The sequence below is a fragment of the Psilocybe cubensis genome, chromosome 9, assembly GCF_017499595.1.
Source record: "Psilocybe cubensis strain MGC-MH-2018 chromosome 9, whole genome shotgun sequence".
Lineage (NCBI taxonomy): Eukaryota > Fungi > Basidiomycota > Agaricomycetes > Agaricales > Agrocybaceae > Psilocybe > Psilocybe cubensis.
Genome location: NC_063007.1, coordinates 1,567,403 through 1,588,336, shown reverse-complemented (window position 1 = coordinate 1,588,336; position 20,934 = coordinate 1,567,403). Strand labels below are relative to the sequence as shown.

The 20,934-nt window shown below is 46.6% G+C and overlaps 7 protein-coding genes across 7 annotated transcripts; 5 read left to right on the top strand and 2 right to left on the bottom strand.

The window, feature by feature from the left end:
- Positions 1–2,247: 2,247 nt before the first annotated feature.
- JR316_0009936 (Endoglucanase EG-II) lies at positions 2,248–4,382 on the top strand (the record flags this gene model as incomplete). The annotated part of the gene is made up of 11 exons (XM_047895616.1): positions 2,248–2,326; positions 2,466–2,794; positions 2,876–2,921; positions 2,987–3,138; positions 3,203–3,268; positions 3,329–3,426; positions 3,479–3,562; positions 3,623–3,796; positions 3,857–4,020; positions 4,099–4,224; positions 4,282–4,382. The coding sequence occupies 11 exons, from the start codon at positions 2,248–2,250 to the stop codon at positions 4,380–4,382; spliced, it is 1,419 nt and encodes a 472-aa protein (XP_047745335.1).
- A 511-nt stretch (positions 4,383–4,893) lies between these two features.
- JR316_0009935 (uncharacterized protein) lies at positions 4,894–5,301 on the top strand (the record flags this gene model as incomplete). Its single annotated transcript, XM_047895615.1, has 1 exon — positions 4,894–5,301. The coding sequence occupies one exon, from the start codon at positions 4,894–4,896 to the stop codon at positions 5,299–5,301; it is 408 nt and encodes a 135-aa protein (XP_047745334.1).
- Positions 5,302–5,415: 114 nt separating this feature from the next.
- On the top strand, positions 5,416–8,733 carry JR316_0009934 (uncharacterized protein; the record flags this gene model as incomplete). Its single annotated transcript, XM_047895614.1, has 3 exons — positions 5,416–5,454; positions 5,519–5,848; positions 5,971–8,733. The coding sequence occupies 3 exons, from the start codon at positions 5,416–5,418 to the stop codon at positions 8,731–8,733; spliced, it is 3,132 nt and encodes a 1,043-aa protein (XP_047745333.1).
- Positions 8,734–10,503: 1,770 nt separating this feature from the next.
- Positions 10,504–11,204, top strand: JR316_0009933 (uncharacterized protein; the record flags this gene model as incomplete). The annotated part of the gene is made up of 3 exons (XM_047895613.1): positions 10,504–10,584; positions 10,649–11,117; positions 11,179–11,204. 3 exons carry the CDS (start codon positions 10,504–10,506, stop codon positions 11,202–11,204), a joined length of 576 nt encoding a protein of 191 aa, XP_047745332.1.
- Positions 11,205–12,194: 990 nt separating this feature from the next.
- Positions 12,195–14,683, bottom strand: JR316_0009932 (MFS transporter fsa7; the record flags this gene model as incomplete). The annotated part of the gene is made up of 16 exons (XM_047895612.1): positions 12,195–12,215; positions 12,272–12,335; positions 12,393–12,468; positions 12,520–12,562; positions 12,613–12,790; positions 12,844–12,950; positions 13,012–13,101; positions 13,155–13,187; positions 13,238–13,424; positions 13,477–13,685; positions 13,738–13,756; positions 13,815–13,842; positions 13,899–13,959; positions 14,017–14,087; positions 14,147–14,166; positions 14,232–14,683. 16 exons carry the CDS (start codon positions 14,681–14,683, stop codon positions 12,195–12,197), a joined length of 1,659 nt encoding a protein of 552 aa, XP_047745331.1.
- A 2,324-nt stretch (positions 14,684–17,007) lies between these two features.
- JR316_0009931 (uncharacterized protein) lies at positions 17,008–18,541 on the top strand (the record flags this gene model as incomplete). The annotated part of the gene is made up of 9 exons (XM_047895611.1): positions 17,008–17,017; positions 17,087–17,127; positions 17,192–17,300; positions 17,445–17,587; positions 17,738–17,791; positions 17,823–17,882; positions 17,953–18,020; positions 18,098–18,305; positions 18,431–18,541. The coding sequence occupies 9 exons, from the start codon at positions 17,008–17,010 to the stop codon at positions 18,539–18,541; spliced, it is 804 nt and encodes a 267-aa protein (XP_047745330.1).
- Positions 18,542–19,954: 1,413 nt separating this feature from the next.
- Positions 19,955–20,798, bottom strand: JR316_0009930 (54S ribosomal protein L16, mitochondrial; the record flags this gene model as incomplete). Its single annotated transcript, XM_047895610.1, has 4 exons — positions 19,955–20,121; positions 20,185–20,252; positions 20,310–20,365; positions 20,424–20,798. The coding sequence occupies 4 exons, from the start codon at positions 20,796–20,798 to the stop codon at positions 19,955–19,957; spliced, it is 666 nt and encodes a 221-aa protein (XP_047745329.1).
- Positions 20,799–20,934: the final 136 nt, after the last annotated feature.

The following is a 20,934-nucleotide window of genomic DNA, read 5'->3' as shown; positions in this document are numbered from 1 at the left end:
CCAAGTGATAATGTTACAATTCGCTTCGTAACTGACAACCCTGGACCTTGGATTCTTCATTGGTAATTTCCCTTTAACCGTTTTGTGAAGAGATGCTAATGCCATTGTTGACACAATTTAGTCATATCGACTGGCATCTCGAGCTGTACGTGCCCTTTCTATACTGATTCATCTTATAAAACTGTGTACTGATAAATAAAAAAGAGGTTTAGCTGTGGTAATGGCCGAAGATGTGGCAGATATACCTAAAGTCACTAAGCCACCTAGTGAGTCTTATATTCTGTGATGTTTTTGACGGCTACTCATTCAATGTTAAAGCTTCCTGGGACCAGCTTTGCCCTATATATGATGCATTACCGCCCCAAGTGTTTCCCTAAATGACACATTAATGTTTCGGAAAGTAAAATAACTACAGTAGCCCACTTTTGAATGATTATTGACCGTGAAATTCTCGTTTTGCTGCGATTTACCCATAGTAGATTTGGCTCCATTCGCGATGGTAAAAAAGGAATGTAATAGATACTATATCAATAAAACCGCAGGAGAAATATGTATCATAATTTCTCAGTAAATCTCGACATTGATCACTTGCATTCATACAGAATATTTTTTGGTTTTCCGTTCATAGGAGTGGGTATCCCAAACGGGAAATGACCAAAAAATGGAGAGAAAAAGAGAGAGACTCACGATGCTTTATTTTTGTTAAAATTTTGAAGAGAAATGACTTGAAAGTACTCGACAATATGTACGGATTGTCACAAACATAAATTTTGGGAAATACCGTGTGAAACGAGAGGCAAATTTCAAAAATTTGGCGCTGACGCGCGTCCGAGAAATGGTCCATGTAAACATATACCTTTTACTTTGTCTGTACTCTAAGCTTCTCTGATATTTTTTACCTGGGTATTATTTACTTCATATATGATCTAGAATATCACTCAAAGAGCCTCAAAAAATCAAACCAGGATGCCCGTCGAGCATGGATTGAATACGGAAGTGCGCAAATGTGGCTGTGTTGCGGCACCTCGGCTGGCAGATAACATTGGTGGCAGATAACATCCATACGTATTCTACTGATTCAACAGCACTTACTCAAATTTTAAAGGCACTTAAGTGTATATACATTCTTTAAATACTTGAATACATTTTTTATTGCAGTTTATCCAAGGTTTATGGTGAAAAGTGTGAAAAGAGTATGCTCGGATTCTTGAATGGTCTAAAAATAGCTGTTTATGCTTACTAATCGCAGTCGTCCGTTTCTTTACTTTTGCTCTCAACAATATCTCCGGAACCGACCACCGCTGGCGCTCATACATATTTTCAAAGAAAATAAGACCCAGTAATTATGTTTCCTACATTTTTTTGACGTATTTTATTGGAATATAGGCATCGGGCTTCCCTAATTGGGTAACCCCGGACTCTATATACGAGAAAAATACGTCAAAAACCAACAGGAAACATAATTACCAATACATATTTTTCTATCAAATATGTATCAGCGCCAGCAGTGGACGGTACGTTCAAAAGTCTCCATTTATGTGCTCTAGCTAACAAGGTTTCTCATAGATTAAGATACTTGTTATCTCCCTGTTCGAGGTTCGTCCACACCGATGCCACACTAACTTCAATGCCAGTGGTCAACTTCAACATGACCTTGAAATCAGACACCTCGTGTGGTCGAGTGGTCCTCTCCAAAATACATCATGTTATCTTGCAACTCTAGATCACGAGAAGAAACTGTGTACTGCGCACGCATACGCCTCCGCCGGATAAACGTCGTCAAGGACATTTCGCTTCTCATCTCCGTTCATGTCCTTTCATAATCCTCCCGGAAACAATGCTATCGCTCGACGGAAATAACGAGAGTCTAATGGCGATGTTCTAATTATACATTGGGTTTGGGTCTCGGACTCCGTGGCTGTTTCTGGAAGGATGGTGCGGGGGCCGATGTTCAGGCGATATACAACCGCGCTGGCAAAAAAAAAGTTGCAGGGTCAGCATATTGACCCCTGTGAGTACCCTTCACGTACCAGGTGTATCGTCACCAGGAGGAGCCTGAGTAGCCAGGGTCTCGTTGCGTTTCGACGAAGGTTGTCATTCGCCATTTTCGGAGACTCGTCGGTTAGGAGGACTCGGGACCATGGGGAGAATCTATAGCTGTTGTATTTATGACTTTTTTTCGCAAAGTACTTAAATGGCTGTATGTTTTGAGGTTTGGACATCGCCTATCCAGGAATCAGCGACGCGATGTCTTTTCTGACGATAAGCCTTTTGCTCGGCCTCGGCGCTGTTGCTGTCCAGGCGCAATCTCCCTTGTACGGCCAATGTACGTGCTTTGTTTTTGCTATTAGCCATGTTTTTAACTTATTGACGTTCGACTGTGATGTCTTTTCTAGGTGGTGGCACTGTACGCGCCCCTAACTATGTTAATCTGCCATGATGTCTTATATTTTCACTATGTATAGGGCTGGACAGGCGCGACAACCTGTGTTTCTGGAGCTACTTGCGTGGTTTCCAACCCATGTATGTCCGTAACTGCTGCAAACTAGACCAACCTGTGACATTTTGTGCAGACTACTCTCAATGCCTGCCTGGCGTCGCTTCGAGCTCTTCGACCGCTAAGCCCACTTCGACTGCAAGTAGCACAAGCAAGCCTGCAACCTCTGTTCCCGCTACATCAACATCTGCACCCTCGCCCACTTGCTCCGCGAGTCTGACGTCCAGAGCTACTGGCAAACTTTCGCACGTTGGAATCAACATCGCTGGTTTCGACTTTGGATGCAACTCTGACGGTGTACGTTGCATCTCCAATCTCCTTCATGGCGTCGTTGCGTGGCGGCTAATCATGATATGTTTCTCTTTATTATGGGAATAGAGCTGCACTGCTAGCGGTGCCTGGCCTCCTCTCCTCAAGTACTACGGTACGTGTCATTGTTTATTTCGAGATGTTTTGCGAGCGAAAACCTCATACGTGGTAATATTTCAGGTCACGATGGCGAGGGACAGATGCAGCACTTTGTCAATGATGACGGGTTCAACACCTTCCGCCTGCCTGTTGGCTGGCAGTTCTTGACGAACGACGCCATGTCTGGCACAATCAACCAGACTAACTTGGCGAAATACGACGACCTGGTTCAGGTGGGTGGCTTCAGAAATCATATTTTTGGATGCCTATTTATACAGTTATATTTTTGTCATCTAGGCATGCTTGGCCACTGGCGCCTCCTGCATTGTTGATGTCCACAACTACGCACGATTCAACGGTCAGGTTAGCAACCAATTGTCCACTCAAGCAGAAGAATATGTTTCTAAGTGTCTCTGGCTGTAGATCATCGGCCAAGGTGGTCCTTCCAACGATGTGTTTGCTCAACTCTGGACTGGTCTTGCCACCAAATACGCCTCGGAATCTAAAGTCATCTTCGGAGTGTACGTCGCTTTCTTCAACGTCACATTCGTGGTATTTATGTTTTCATTCTAGGATGAACGAACCCCATGATGTTCCTGACATCAACCTCTGGGCCCAATCCGTTCAAGCAGCCGTCACCGCTATCCGTAAAGCTGGGTAAGCTTTATCAATTACTAAAGGTTGAATGAACAACGGATTGAAGAACTTGTTAAACAGCGCGACTACTCAGCTCATCCTTCTTCCCGGAAACAACTGGACGTCCGCGCAAACCTTTGTCTCGAACGGATCCGGAGCTGCGTTGATGAAGGTCGTTAACCCTGATGGATCCACGACCGGTCTCATCTTTGACGTCCACAAATACTTGGACAGTGACAACTCCGGTACTAACAGGTGCGTTTTTGACTTGAGGAATTCGAGCATTTTCTCACCCAGCATCATCCAATATAATAGTGAATGTGTCACGAACAACATTGAGGAAGCATGGGCACCCCTTGCCAACTGGCTCCGCTGCAATGGCCGCCAGGCATTCAACACTGAGACTGGTGGAGGAAACACCGCCTCGTGCATCCAGTATCTCTGCCAACAAATTGCCTTCCAGGCCCAGAACTCTGATGGTAAGCAAATTAGAACTTTGACTTGCTTCTATTTATCCCCCTGTACGATGCTCAATCGATAATTCTTTACACCTACAGTGTTCCTTGGATATGTTGGATGGGCTGCTGGAAACTTTGACCCAAGTGAGTTTGCTTTGCTTTCTCCGATCAAATGTTCACTTTCGCTGACTGTGCGACGTTCCACCGTATCAGGCTACGTCCTTGGTAAGTGTCGTCCAGCCAACCTTTCGCTTCTGATGCTAATGTCTTGTTGACTTTTAGGCGAGACCCCCACTCAATCAGGCTCTACCTGGACCGACACTTCCCTCGTGAAATCCTGCCTCGCGCCCAACTCGGGCTCCCAGAGTGGACCTACCTCTTAAAAGCGTACAACGCGTGGCTGTTTGTACAAAATGTAGTACATTTTTTTTTACTTGTAGAATAAATTGGTTATGTGTCTTCGCTGTTGTGACGTGTCGACTGGTTAGGTGTCATGGAATGGTCGCTTCTCGCTCAGCGTCGCGCCTTGATTCGATTTGAGTTCGATTTCCTTCCATGGGTTCCATCGTTTCAGTAATTCTAATATTTAAGCCATTTTAAAGCCACACCACATTTCGCAGTTAGCTGGAGCCTGGTGCGTTCCAGTACAGGCCAGCTAAGACAGTCGTGGTCACTGTTGGAAAAAATATCGCCCCCGTAGTTATGCACAATCCCTACTCGCACCCGAGTAGAATACAGAGGACAGAGGGAATGATTAGCCCCTATGCCCTTTTCGCGTGGGATCAACGGCATCTTGATATAGAAATTTCGATCAGCCGGCGACCTAAGAAGTAAAGTGGGACACTTTCGAGGAGGGGTTCTGAACCACAATCCTCTCCACTAAACTTTACGCCCATGGATTACTGCCTCTCCTGCTTTGGAAAGTCCAAAGCCAAGGCGTCGGGCGAGCGCGAGCCTTTGCTCCCAAAACATCGCCCCCACGCCATTGCTGAGCCGTCCAGGCCTCGGGCCACCGCCGCGGATGTGGAGCGTCCTATTGTCGAAAAGGTCGTCGATGTTCTTGTCGCGCTGAACGCTGGAAAGCTTCCTAGTCAGGACCAGATATCTCGCTTACTGCAGGCACTGCTCAACTCTGAGCTTCTGAGGGAGGACAAGGGCAAAGTGATCAGCGGAAACGGGCCAACGAGCAAACAGGGACGGAAGGTTTTAGCTGACGTGAAAGGTCTCGTACAAGCTGTTTTACGCTTCGGCTTGGAGAAAAACGGTGCGAAACGAATCTATTTACTCTCTATCGCGTTCTGAGTTCGTGTTTGCTAGCCGATAACAAGCTTCAGGAACTGTATTTCCACATTGCTTCCATCGAAGCCCCCATTGAAGTCAACGCAAACCTTCCAGCAGCTGGTCAATCGGCGTTGGATGCCACGAAAAGCGGAGCGAGCGATCTTGGGCGAGAATGTAAGACTTACATCCGTCCCTCAGCGCGTCCAACCCAATAACACCTTTCGCAGTGCCCTCCAAGGACCAGCTGGCGTTCGACGCTTCCACATTTTTCAGCGCCGTGCGGACGCTCGCGCAGATCAGCGTCACGTCGCCCGCGTTCCGTCTAGTTCTCAACGATCTCCTCGGCATCGTCAGAGACATCGTCGCACACGCTGCTGCTGACGTCGGACGTGCAGCTTTGCAGGTACAGGACGCTGCCCGCGGTGTCGAAGAGCAAGCGCGTAGGGGCAATGACATCATAGGAAAGGGCCCCGACGGGGAACTAAAAATGGACACTACTATCAAGGACAAGGGAAAAGAAGTCGCCAACAATCTCAAGTCTACTGCCGTAGATGTCAAGAAGGAATGGGTGGGTGTCGGAGGCGATGTCGCAGACAAAACTAAAGAACGGATATTGGAACGAATTCGAGAGGCAAGTTCAATATTTTAACCAGTGGTTTAGCTTTTTTTGACCTCATATATCTTGTAAAGGTACTCTCACGAGTACAACAAGATCGAGCATCACGTTCCGCTATGCGGGCGATCCTCATCCTTGTACGTAAATACGCAGAAAAGGTGGTTGTCAGCTCCGAGGTCATCTCGTCAACGTTCGAAGGAGTTGCCACCGAGGCAAAGGACGCGATTAAGGAAACAGAAGCACCCACTTACCCTCCTCAGCCTTACCCACAGTCACAATCAACAAAACCGACAGTCGATGTCAAGTCCGACGAGATTCTGCGCGACCTCAAGGAGGTAGCACAGCGCGTAGCACAAGGCCATTCTCTGGACGGCTTGTTCACAGCATTTGGACATGTCATTCGCGATCTGAATGACGTGCCCGAGATCATCGCGACCGAATCCCAAAACACGCTTAACAAAAAGGCTTCATCGTCATCCTCGACACCTGAACCCCAGTCGCCTACACCCCAGCCTCTCGGTGTGCCTGCTCCTACTACCGGCAGTCGCAAAAAGAACAAGAAGGCGCGGAAAAAGCAGCGAGCTGCACTACAGCAAGCATTATCGTCGCCTGCGATCTCTCCATCGCAATCCCAAGATGAAACGCCGTCCACACCAGTGGAAGAAGAGAAACACGGGATATCCAACCCAAACCCATTCCGCGTATATATCGGACGCCTTGGTGCTTACCTAGATCGAGCTATTGATGAACCTGGCTGGGCAGCGTCCGCTGATGGTGCAAATGCACTGGAAGCCTTATTTGACGAGGGCGCGGAGCTCGTCAGTGTCGTCGGAGATTCAGTCATCAACGTCGCAGAGGATGTTGCCATAGAACCCAGCGGCACCACAGGCGACTCTCCCCAGCACAATCTCTCTCACGAAGAGAAAGCTAAGAGACGGTTCAAACACGACATTGTGGCACTCAGCAACGAGATCGAGGCCTACATCTCTTCTCTCGAGAACGATAAGACCACAATGGGACTCGTGCGTGCGTTCGAGGCGCTCGGAGGAGATTTTTCAAGTCTCGTGTCCCAAGGCGCGCAGCAGAGCAGGCGCACTCTCATGCAGAGCCTCGCTGGTATGCGTGGCTGGACGGCATGGGTTGGATGGGCGATTCCACGGCTGCTGCGTATGCTTCCGACTAGTGCAATTCCCGTTCCATCAATTGAGGCAAAGACGGACACGATGGAGGTTGCGTTGCAGGCGTTGTTTGTGCAGGGTATCGCGAAGGGAACGCTGGACCACGAGCCGGTGGAATCAAGCTTGGTACCTGACGAGGTGGTACTGAGGGAGTGGACGGAGGTTAAGATTGATATGGCGGAGGAAAATGATGATGGAGAAAGTCTGTCCGGTACGACACTACACCCAGGTGTACAGACGACGTCAAGATTGAGGTTGCACATGGACGGGGTTCGTGCGAGAGTTGAAGGGATGGGATATTATTTCAAGTATAAAGGTGGTATTGTGGGCTACGAGGACGAGGGTGTGATCAGTGTGGATGTCGGGATGGGTACCCCGCATGGAGGGCTCGGCGTGGATATTGAAGTCGAAATTGAGATGGACAACGACGATTCATCTGCTGGCTTTGACGCCGCAGAATCAGCTAGCACAAAGTCACTGTACGCAACCTCCTCGTCTTCTTCGCTCGCCAATTTTGCTCATAGTAGCGACAGCAGTCATCGGCCCGACGTCCCAGAAATTGTCATCCAAGACGAGGAGACGGGGGAAAGTAAGCCAGTCGACGAGCCTGCGAATTTGGATGTGCAGACGGCTGTTGCACCTGTCGGCGCAGCTGTCGGCCACCAGCGCGATGTGATGCGCGATCGCGGGTTGTATCGTTCCGCAGAACCTTTGTTTCGCGTTGTGGACATCTCTGCGGCCGTTCGTGGGCTACGGTTTAGGCTCGACCAAAGCCGGCACTGGATCCTCAACAAACTGGTATTGCAGCCCCTTGCGGGTCCTGTAATCGCTCGTATCGTGAAGCAAGCTGTTGAGGAGAAAATCCGTTCCAGCTTGGATGTTCTTGCGCTCAGTCTAGGCGAGGTGGCCAGGGACGCCAAGATCAAAGGTGAAACGAGGAGACGCGACAGGTACAGAGAGAGAATCGCGCAGGGAGAGGGAATTGTCAGCAAAGATTCTGTCATGGCTGGTTTGGGGCTCACCAAGCACGAGCTGGAGGATGAGGTTGCGGCGGCGGACGGCTTTGCAGATATTCTCAGTGACTGGTGGAGTGCAGTCCTGCACACGGGTCCTGCTGCCCTGAAACGCATGTCACAGAGCGATAGCACCAGAGATGAGGGAAACCAGCATATTGAAACGAGCACGAGTACAGAGGCTACCAGCAAAGGTCTGATATTCACGAGCACGACTACTACCACAACCACTACGACTGAGGAGCCACGTGGGATCCCTGCCATGGTGTATCATCCAGCTACCAACTCGATGGAACGCGTTGATATGACTATGGACGCGGTTGATGGCGCATACGTTCCTCATGAAGCAGAACGCGAGGAAGAGGAAACAGTGCAAATTGCTGTCGGAGCCGGTGCACAGTTGTTCCCTGGCAAGGCCGGTCCATATGACGGTTCTAGTGGAGAGCATAGTGGGGAGGACGAACGACGTGGATTCGTTCAGGATGTCAAGGATACAACCAACAAGGTTGTCGATACTGCTGTCCAAGGTGCCAGTGAAGGGCTTAACACTGTTCAGCGTGCTGAGGAGAGGTGGGAGGACCGGAGTAAAAAAGAACACAAAACTGGCAAGGAAAGGACATGGAAGAGCAAGGCGTTCGATTTCTGAAGCTGTATCCTTCGATGGCCTCATATTTCGATATTCATGGACAACTGATCCCCGAAATGCTTGCTTGCTTCGGAGGGGGGAAGGTTGTTGTATTTTCTTGGCCGATTGGCATGTCTGGGTGATTTATTTTTCTATTTGATTGTCTATCTATTTGCCGGTGGTGATGTAGTCGGTTTTTGGGAAACCTTCTGGACAGTTGAGTGAACGATATAGTAGAAAAATGTATGTTAAGGACGCACTACTTTAGTTGGCTTTGGATAATATTGATTGTATCGAACTTGATCTGCGGTTGAATGTCAGGATATCGACGTAACACATCAGGAGAATATAATTTGGGTTTTGTCGACTATGAGTTTCAGTCGCTCAGTGTCAAACTAGCGGGCTATTGGTTGCAAATCCATTGTGAAGGGACACGCGATTCAATAGCAAGCTTCTAGAGGCTAGAGCGTCAACTTTGCTCAAGTAGCTGCGTCGTGACGAAAAGAAGTGGATGTATGCGCCTGTGGGGTATACAAAGACCAATATTTCACGTCCAGCGTTGCCTGAGTTACTTGAACGCTCGAGTTTTGAACATGAATGCATGAACCTACATGATGGGAATGCGTAAGGAATTAGGGGTCCGTGCGCCATCGCATAGCATCTACAATGCACGTAGTATTGATACACGTGTCTTTCGGTTTATTCACGCGTAGCCATTTTGTTCTCTTTCGGCTTTGTTTCCTGGTGCATTGAGAGATTTGTTAGATCACTTAGCAATCTGTGTATCGTGGAAGGACGTAAATTTGCCTTAAGAGCGATTCGTTAGGCTGATGTCACATTTTTTCATTCGCACTTCCTCATGAATCACATCCGATTAAATTACCAGGATAGATTCATCATACCCTTGTAGAAATTTCCAGCTTCCTAAAATCGACAAACACAATGGTTTGTCGACTTTGAGCATCTCTTATATCTGTAAGAAATCGCTCCCTCTTATTGAAATTTCATTTTCCGTGTATGTGTAAATTTTGACGTTAGGCCTATCGATATGAAAGTAGCTATAATACTTAGGAATCCAACACCGGCGGATGTTTGGAATGAAGTCCCGAGAGCAAAAACCCACACCGGTAGACTCTTTTAAAGTAGATAAACAATTTGATAGCTTATTGACCCATGGCATATGTCGTATTAACCCTGTAAATATTTCTTCCGATATACAAAGAATATCTAGCAACCTGTGTCGTCGAATTATCGGACATCACATCTCCAAAAATTGCCAACCTTGTACGGAAAAACACGATACAATGTGTCTATGAGAGCCCAGTAATATCTACAAACTTAGCACCCCTTTAACTGTCAGTCGCAGTAGAAAAGTTCCGATTAAAGCTAGGACAAACAGGCCATCGTGAGTAGTCAGTGCTAAAGCTGATTACAGTGAACTATAATAGCCCTCCGGCGTAGTGATGTTTCCGGTTTCCATATTCGTACAATATGTCCTGAGGTCATGCTTCCTTGGAGGTTGAAAGTGTGAACACCGCTGTGTGCACGATCGGCGAAGGCTGGAACTAATGATGGCCCCACAAGCCAATGAAATGTAGTTCCATGCTAGACGGGTAATCACAAAACTTCTGGATGACAGGTCGAACACTCGCAACATTCATTTGAGAAAAAAATATCGAGTATCATAGGACATAAGCATAAACATAGATGCAGAAAAACAGTATAAAAGCCTTGAAGGTTGGAGGTTAGAAACATCACCCCTCAAGTATTTGCAAAAAGCTAACAACTACAATGTTCAAGCGCATCTTTACCTTTTTCCTATCGTCCATGGTTGGATGCACCGTTACTCAAGCTGCTGGATTAATCAACCAGGTATCAGGGCCACCTGTATTCCTTCGTCAGTCATAAGATCATTCTGACCATTCTGATTTTACAGGGTCGTGGAGCTCAGACGTGCGCAGACCCAAGCCTCTCTGTGACGTTTTTCGCAGGGTATAGTATGCAGAACACATTTCATGTTGTTGCCCCCCGCTGGTTATTCGTCAACCAACACAGTCTCGGAGGAGCAGACTGGCAACTTCAAGGAGCGCTTTTCCGGGCATGGCAGACGCCTCAGGATTTCACATTTCCGATGTACCGATTATTCAATCCAGTTACCACCGACTGGATCATCGCTCTCTCCACGGACGGGACCGTTCCTGTGGTCAGCGGATTCGATAACGCGGACACAGAGTTATTTGGATACGCCTATTCAACACAGGTCTGTGGTAGCGTCCCCCTCATAGGCGCATCCCTCCAGAGCAAAGGAGATCATTGGTATACCATCGATACGAACGAGCATTCCTCTCTCCTGGCAGCAGGATGGGTCGATGCAGGAACCGTGGCATTTGTGCTTCCGTTGAACGGTACGCAAAATCTGCACATGTTTTAGTGTAGATTATAACTGATTGCTACATATCGAAGTAGATTGCGAATGCAGTCTCAGCCAATGAGCTCAGTCGTAAAGGAAGTGATTGCATTAGCTGGCCAGTATGATAATCATGCAGAGATCGGACACCCGCATGAAGTTTACCAGTCGCAGTTTCAGAGTTACACAGTAGGAACGTTGGCGAGTTTTGTAAACACGATGTTTGCATAAACGATAGAAAGACTTGAATTCCAGTGTTAGATTCTGAGATACACAAAAAAGACCAAGCCTCGATAATGAGAGGGACGAAGTCTCTGATGTGGGGGACATGAGATGTGGGGGACATGATGGATGGAATTCCGATGACAGATAGTGCCCCAATGGCAGTAGCAATAATTCCGGTGCGACAAGATATACAATTTGCGTCAGAGACGAAGATTCGACTGAAAGATGATGCTGGAAGATTGCTTGAAGATCAAGGAAGAGATGACAGAGGGATGATATATTGGAAAGATGACTTTCCTGGTCAATAAACTTGATGGCAAGCACGTAATAAAAAGAGAAGAAGGACACTCGTTCTTACTCACTAAAGTCCTCCGAAGGCCAAAGTACCATGAGTTTTCGCTCGAGTTTGTGACGATCTGTATGAGTCCCTGCACTACAAAAATGATAAAAGTCGTTGAATGAGGTTGAAGGCTGAGGCGCTGGCGCTAAGGGCCGACGTGGCGCGACTGAGCCAAAACGACATGACAAATATGCACGTGATACATATCTTCTTCGGAGTTCCTGAAAGCATAGAGGTTGCAGGAAAGTTTGAATCCATTCGTGTCTATTGAAACCTAAACAAACAATATTTTGTATATATTATAAATTCATCAACTTGGTAAAATTGAATGTGATCACAAAGGGTATTGTCGTATAGGCACTCATAGTAGCAACATAGTAGACTCGCCTCCAGACGTCTACTTATTTAGTAGTAGTTTTCAGTCTTGAATGGATCATACGATGTTTTGAAAAAAAGATATCTCGCACAGGTACTACTAAAATACTATCTAAACTGTAAAAATCTATTAACTTAGTGCAAGGAGTATTTTGCCTAAAAATTTTTGTCAGCAAATTATGTGGGAAGACATATGGAAGAGGTAGACCTACTCTTAACGAAGTCCCCTTCCATTGTAGCAATGGCACAAATAGTAAAAACAAACCAGCAACGATACTGTTGTCAAGATCAGTAATCTAAATTCTATCAATCTTGATACGATGCGACACTTACGCGGCCTCGCATCCAAAGGTCTGTATAGCACCATGCTTCAAGGCCCAAGGTATTTGGAAATATGCGACGCTGAACCCTGAGAAACCGTTAGTAATGCAACAAAACAAAGGCGTGATTGTGAGCTTACCGCCGAGGGTGCGGGCAATGTTTATTAAAGCACTTATTTCTCCCTGAATTTTTGGATTTAGCTTTGAGCGAAAGAGGTTACGAAACCGTCTACCTGATGCTTTGGGAAGGCATCGTTGCAGTATGCATAGATAGCCACTGTATTGATCATGACGGCAAATTCAGCAATCCCCCATCCCATAATTAAAGCCCCAACGCTCAGATGTCTTTCCAAAGCTGCACCGAGGGTAACAAATCCACAAATATATAATGGAATCGCTATATAACATGCCCTATTTAGAACGATGATGAGCAAATACGTATACCGACTTGTTGTAACACTTACCAAAGCCGACTCTCGGCTTCGAAAACACCGTTGTTACGCCTTATACTGACGTTCATAATGAAGTCATTAGTGTATCTTCCAATGATTTCACCCAGAAGGACGCCGACCTATGATAACATCTGTTTAATATGGACAGCATCTACATGGTGACAAATATCTGCTTCTTACAATAGGCGTCGCATAAGATGCACCAATAGAAAGTTGGTCGAAGCCATAACCAAACGGAAGAGGAGTTCCTAGGAAAACTACATTTGTAACCTGGTTCCAGGTAGGTTGGCATTCATTCGTAATTATGTTCAAAAAAGACGTACATTGATACCAATGCTAAATCCGAATAACATTGCCTTGAAGTTTTGTTCAGAAATTGTGTTAATTTCTAAAACGAGATACGCACTTCAAAAATTAGGGCCATGAGTAGGTGGGGTCTCCACACGAGCCTGAGAGGGCTCATAATCGAGTCGTGCCATGAGATACGATACTTCTGCATTTTCAGACCGGTAATTCCCACGAGGTCCTCAAATCGTTTTCGAAGACCACTTGTAGTAGGAACTGGAATTGGTTTTACTGTCCTGTCGTACATGCTTTCCAAGAATATTAGTACTCGCATTTTCAGCCAACTTGACAAAAACCTACGTTTCTTCCATAAAGAAAATAATGAGAAGAACAACGATTGCAGAGTAGATCGAGCCGATTCCATATGACCATCGCCAGGAAGAAACTGACACGAGCATACCAAACGCAAAAGCAGCCAGGAAAGGAGAAACTAAGAAGCCCATGGTCCAAATGTTAAGTTTACGTGCTTGGAGGTGGAAGGGATACAGATCCGTTACGCAGTAAAGACCCTGGAAATAATTAGTTTATTGTATCTTTGCTGAAATTATGAAAGTTATTTACAGTAGCCTGAGGAGCTGTCCTAAAAGAATATTTCAGTAATGGTAAAAGGAATCAATGTATGCAGCAGAAATAATTACGCAAAGAATCCATTCAGGCATCTCATAGCTGTGATTATTACTGTGTGAATGCTGAGAATCAATACGGAAGTCAAATGGACTTACCAGCAAAGGTTTTGAGATTAGGGGCAAATGTGCAGCCAATGCAAAACGCTAATCCAAGAACCTTAAAGAAAGGTTGAGTATATAATGTATCTATCATAAATTAGCAGGTGGTATCTACCTGCGACCAGAAGAGGACAGGGAGTCGGCCAACTCTGCGCACTAACATTACAGCAAAGATTCCTCCCCATCCTGGTGAAAGGAATTATAAGAACGACGCGAAATACAAGTCAACCGATGAATTTACCCACCTATCAGAAAGATACTCCAGCTTGAAAGCAAAACAAAGGTTACTGATAATAGCCATATATCATTACTGAAGAACGTGAGACTCACTTCTGTGAAATGTTGTTAACAACATCGGGTGTTGTGTTGAATTGCTTTGCTAGAGCAAAGATGCAAGCAATGCCAATTCCGGAGTCAAAATCTGGCACGATGGCAGCGAGAGTTATTATAAGAAGTAATATATTCTTTCGCCTATCACTCCAGTTTTGTGGGTCAAGATCTGAGTCAGTAGGCTGCGGCCAGAGAACCTTGGTCCCATCAGCAGACAGCTTCAACCTTGACGCGACTTCTTCTCCAAGTTCGATTTTTGCTTCCCTAGAAATGGTGATAGGCAACACGTCAGAATCAGTCAAGAATACGGGAGCGGAGAGACAAGCGCACTCGGGGTCTATGATCAGACGCCCTGCCCTTTGCTCGTGGAACGACAAGAGGTCAATTTCGGATGCCGAATCATGACCCTTGCTGGATGTGCTAACTGAGTCTAGCGCGGATTTTTCGTTCATCTTTTCCGACGATATCAGTGGTGATGGGGAGCAAAGAGAGAAGCCTGAAGGATTGCTTTACGTGGAGCAACTAAATACAATACTTTGAAGGGGGATAACAGAGTCCCCATCGCCACCGCACTCTCAGGCAGTTTTCAGATGTCAACGAAGCGATGGAATAGATTGATATAATTTATCACGCTAACCGCTTGAGGTGATATTGTGGATGTCGTGGATATTGCTGAACGTGTGGCACAGCGAAGATTCAAGTTGGGTTGTTGTAAAACTATAAATAGACTTTCTCATCCTCGTGTAAAGTTGAATTATAAAGTGAGATCCTAACGCAGTCAAGTCGAACGCTGCATAAAGGTATCTCAGTAAAGCTCCAATATTCGCTTCAATAACAATGATCCCAAATGCTTATCACACTTTAGAAACACCCACCTAAACAGTCAGGGAGAACTTGTCTCGATATGGCATGTATGACCGCCATCACCGGATTTGCTACACGCACGGGAAGTATGAGCTCAAGAACAATGCAGGGTCTATTGTGTAGTTCAATCATACGCACAGTATACACTGGGAGAAGTGAGCTGGATCTCTCAACCCAGCAGAGTTTGACACCTACCTCAAAGCATGCTGACTATGAAGTATAACTTCTGGACGCGATTTGTTGTAATTGCGATGTTGGATTTGCCCTTTTGCTGTTCCTGCCGCTGGAGTAGTTTTGGCTTAAGAGCCAAAATAAACCAAAAATGAACATCAAGACTTCTCAATCGCTGTTTACCTGCTACATGATGCTTAACTGTCCGTTTTCTGATTCGATCGCGATAGAGATTGGGTATTGATAGAGCTCCTACAATCTGGAACGACACTGTATACATGATGAATACATATACCACAACTGCATGCTTGATTTGAATTACTCCTTTAAATTTCATCGGCACAGGACTCGGAAGTCGGAAGTTTTGGTGGGTGAGGTTACAAATACATCACACGTTGACTTGAAAGTAAGTGACATCAGCGTATTCTAGGACGTTGCTTCATAAAGTTGGAGATTATTATCGCCCGTTTTCGTCATTCCCTATAGTTTTGGCTTATGCTATTCAAGCTATTTGTTCTTATAGGCAGGCCCACCTCGCTCTTCCGGCTTTCCATACGAATCGCGAGTTCTGTGCCTTCTTATGTCTAACTTGAATAAGCAGGCAGGAATGTACGCGTAGGATATGCCAATTAAAAGCAAACCTTTAGAATTCTGGGGTAAAACCGAATCTTTGAGTTGCCATCAGAACCCATGGCAGAATAGATTATACACTGGAAGCAGACGCCACTTTGACATTGTGACACAAAAACACCCAAAATTGTTTGTCTATAATTAGCCCTGGAACATCGCGGCGTTGGCGCCCTTCGGGTTTCCACACTGCGGCGGCGCAAGAATTGAAATATATTCCATGTACATACGACCTCATAAGCTAGTCTATCATCGGTTGGTGATGGTTTCTTCGAACTCTTCATTTTCGCAGGGTTCGATAGGCGATGCTGGGAATAATTCAAGGTCAAAGAATTTGCTACAAATATCCTCTTATTTGCGCTCCACTCCACCCTTTCCGACCTTAGTGCCATTGTATCCCCTCTGAATCTCGGACATGACGGTCCCGTTTGCTGTATCAGCCACGTAAATATTTTACGTTCTTCGATTGCATCCATTTTTTTACTGTGCTTAACGATTTCTGAGGTAGTCTAGGCCCGCTTCTCATAGGGGCTATTCTTAACTCTATGTTGTACGGCGTGAGTAGGCTCGTAGAGAAAGAAAATAAGACACAAGCTCACACCAACCGTCCCGTTAATGAATAGGTCTGTGCGATCCAAGTAAGTCGACTTGGTTACACTTACCACTCACCGGAGTCGCTCATTAATCTTGCTGATCTACAAAGTCGTTCACTTATTACAGGACGTACAGAAGGTAGCGTAGCCATGAATATACTAATATCTTGACATAAAATTGAGATAATTCTAGGGACCCCCAGTGGATCCGTTATTTTGTATGTTTTTTTTATATTTTTAAAAGGTTTAGAACTGGGACTTGACATACTGCAAATTAGATCTTGTACCTCTTCATTATCGAGACTATTAACACGGTATTCGACATCGCAGTGGTATTTGAACCTCTTGTACTCAACTTCGGTAAAAAGAATATGCCATTTGGTTTTTTCTTGATCATTTCCTAATAACCAATGGACAGGCGCCTCAGTTGCATTAAGCCAGGTCCCTACGAGTAAGAAGCACACCACATTGAAATTAACAGCTCCTGACTAAAGTACAACATCCAACTCTCACTGGCAGTGATGAAGCCAGGTAAACCTGATTTTTGAGAGTTTGAAGTTATTTTTACATTGCTAACCCTCGTGTTCGCACTCTCCGTAGATGCCATTGTGACCGTAAGCGCCCGTGCCCGAATACAGGGGGTGTTCCTTTATTTGTGTATATCTGCTTTCTAAGTACCTTTTGCGTGTTTTATACCGTTTATAGGTCCTGCTCTCGACCCCAGTCCAGTTCTTCATTGCATGGCGGATTAAAGTCGTCAGTCAATCGACTATTATGCCAGCCATCATAGTGTTCTTCGGAATATGTTCCTTTAGTACGTCAGCGTTCCTTCACTTGACACTCCCGCGATCATTGGTGCCTTGGTTAAAGCACTGGCGGCATCCAAATCCATACAGTCGTTACACCCTACTGACCATGATTCTTTTTTTTTTTTTTTGGCCTTTTCATTTTTTCGCAGTTGGCGGAGTAGCGGTGTTTGTGATGACGGTACAGATCAGCGAACGCATGAACCTCACCGTCGTCGAGCCGGCGCTCATCGTGTGGCTTGGGAGCTCAGCCGTGGCGGACGCGCTTATCACACTTTCTCTGTCCATGTCTCTGGTACGCGGAGAATCCATGCTTATGAGGTGTGGCGCTTATGCTGAGACGTGGTTACACAGTATAAATGCAGAACGGGGATCAAAGCGACTGATGATAGGATTACAAGGATAATTTTGTGTGCGTACCTTTCTCTTTTGGGTTTGTTTATAGTTTCTCCGCACATGGTTTGGGTTGTGGAGGGATACTGCAAGATTGCTGAATGCTGTATGTTTCTTGGCTGTTAGTTACAATCCAGACGGGGACCATCACCACCATATTCGCCTTGGCAGATTTTATCGTGTTCCTCCTTCTTCCGGTACGCATCTAATTTCATTTATTTCTATTTCCTTGCCCTAATAAATTTATTTACGAATGGAATGGAATAGGCAACAAACATCAATTTCGTCTTCGACTTTACGCTGTGCAAGCTATACACCAATTCTCTACTGTCAACGTAAGCTTCCTCTCCCCATGAATTCCATCGCACGGACTGACTCTCGTGGGCGCATCTCACCTCGCACTCTATCCCAGCCTAAACTCGCGCGACCCACAAGTACACACCGGCAACTCAGCGAGCGTGGGAACCGACGCCGCGCGTAGCATCACCCAGAACGATGCGAACCTGCTTTTCGGGCGGCTCACGAAAAGGCTCACAGCCGTCGTCACGCCAGGCAAGATCATCCGCCCGTCTTACATTGCAGCTGCAGGAGCTAGCTCGAGTGATAGGAAGAACACTGCTGTGAGTGTGTGAAATTCCTCCTTTTTTGTTTTTTTCGATGCTGTTTTTCAGCTTGTGTTTGTGAGCGAAATATTAACTTGTTTCTTTGGGGTCGCCTTGGCGTATGTGTGTGCTCATTTCAACAGATACACGAGGTAATAGAGCTAGATACCAAAGACCATGCTCGGCGCAGTCAGAACGGAAAGTCAGGTTTGGAGGTCCACGTACACAAAGTGGTTGGCAGCACGCTGGTGTAGGGCCCACTATTAGTACATTAAGCACCTTATTAGTAGTATCCGTATCATGAACAGAGGGTTTCATACCGGCTCGAGTTCCTCACGTTGTACATTTTCGACGGTGGATGCATGGTTTAACATTTTATTTACATTTTAGATCTAGTCATTATCTCGCAGAGGGGATGAAGGACGCTTTGTACACACGTTCATTTTTTGTTTTGAGTACGAAATTCTTAGGACGTTCGGAAGTCGTTGGGGTCTGTAGCAAGTGCACGTTGATTTCGAGCGACATCGTCCGTACTCTGACAATCAGTTGGAAATTTGCTGGGGTGAGGCCAGAGCATCTTATCATGTCAAACTTCGAACGTCAAACTACGAACAAGAGCGTTAATCTCAACCGACCCAAACAATGTTTTGAAGCCGGTTAGATTCCGACTGATCTCGCTGATCGCGGACGATGCGTACTTGTGAGTAGAGTAGAGTGGACGGGCGTCGCGGTCGCGGGGGTGGGGGACCTTCACCCTCGTATTAAGTATCTGTCAATACCTTAGCTCAGTTAACATCTCAGTTCTTATCACATCACTTCATATTTCACAGCTTTCTCTCTCAGAAAACGAACGCAATCATGATAAATGATCAATGATCCAGTGCAAATAATCAGAAGAACAAGATTAACAGTGCAACAAATTGCAAAAGAGTGAGAGTGGCCAGGTCGAGTCGACTGAGCCTGAGTTCGTTCGTCTGTTTCTGGTTATAATAACGATGCTGGCTCCGATGCAGATGTGCGTGGTGCATATGTGTGTAACGATCAGGGAGTCAAAACGGGCCAATCGGGTATGCCGACAATTTCGAGATGTTTTAAAGAGTCGAGGTTTAGGTCGACGTTGAGAGAAATGGGACCGTAGAGAAGCAGCATTCAAGGAAACATCAGTTATCAGCCATGGGACAACGATGGAAGACGGACGACCATCGACAAGGGGGCGCAAAACGCATACGAAGAGGAAAATTGCGAATGTCGTAATTGCTGTGTTGCAGTACCAGTGGTAGAGGCCAATTTCGCGTCTATACTAATTGGCAATGGTTCCCTCCGTGACCACTGGTTCTGGGAAGCGTTTGAACCAGGATTTGCGCTTTGGGGTTACAAGGTGCTAGAGCAAGAGCGATAGTTGGCTTGGCCGAGAACCACGTGAATGTGAGATAAATTTCACGGTACGGTAGAATTGAAATCCAATGTATGTTTAAACCCGAGATGAAAGGTGGGATAGTAGCGCTGCTAGCAAAGAAAAAAGGCAAGTTGACTGTCCCCCAGCGTTTCTTATCTGCAAGCGACACAGGAATATTCAAGGAATCGTATTAATTAGCAATATCGGGGGGTAGACAGCAAATATATGCGCGACTTGTCAACGACCTACGATTGATAGCAATCAAAAAAATCTATGCCGAGGGTGGGGCAGATTCGGCTGAAGGTGCTGCAGGGATAGCTGACACGTCGACCTGTTTTGGGGGTGGTGGTGGGATAAGAAGATTTCCGAGGCGGGGAAGAGACGAGCGGGTAATAAATTCCATCTGCGTGGGGAGTTTGGCTGCTGCGAGGCGCAGGACTGGAGGTGGTGTGAGACCGGTGGAAAACAAGGGGTGGAGAACAAGATGCATGGAATACATACCATCACGGGCGAGTTCCTCGCGGATGGGCACGCCGCCTATCTCAAAGATGACTCGGCCTGTTGGCACACTAAAGCATGGGTTGGCTCGTGCGGCGGTGTGTTGGGTAGATGACGGGGGTGCTCACCGTGTCGCCCAGAACTCGAACGTTCCTTTTCCTTTACCCATACGCGTCTCATTACCCTGTCCGACGACCATCAACGCCCCATCCACACATACAGACCACAGCGCAAACACGCACCTTGATGCACACTGGGATGTCCGGGAAGACCCTCAAATACACCTTGCTCCCCTTGAGAACTTTGAGCTTCTTTACAATCACCTCCTGCGCCGTCGTCAGCTGCTTCGCAGACAGTCGCGCGCCGTTACCCTTGATGCGGATGCCCCAGTCGCCATATGCGAGCGTCGTGCCCTTGGTCGACCCGCCCGTCGGGATAGGCACCCTGCCCTTGTGCCGCTTGATGTGCTTGACCTGTTTTGGCGCAAGCTGAGAGCGCGCACGGGTGAATATTGATAACGGGGAGAGCGCGGTGGGAGCTTGGGCGGGGGCGGGGGCGGCGAGCACCCTGGACAGCCCGCCCAGCGTGCGCCGGGAAAGGGAGGAGAGAGAAAACATGACGATTATGTAAGACGTTGAGAGTGACTTTGTTGGTCAGTCACGCTGGCGGCTCATTCCACAACGCCCACGATGGCCATGCGACAGGAAAAGTGCGTTCGAACTTCGAGGGGGAGCACCGACAATGGTCTCGCCA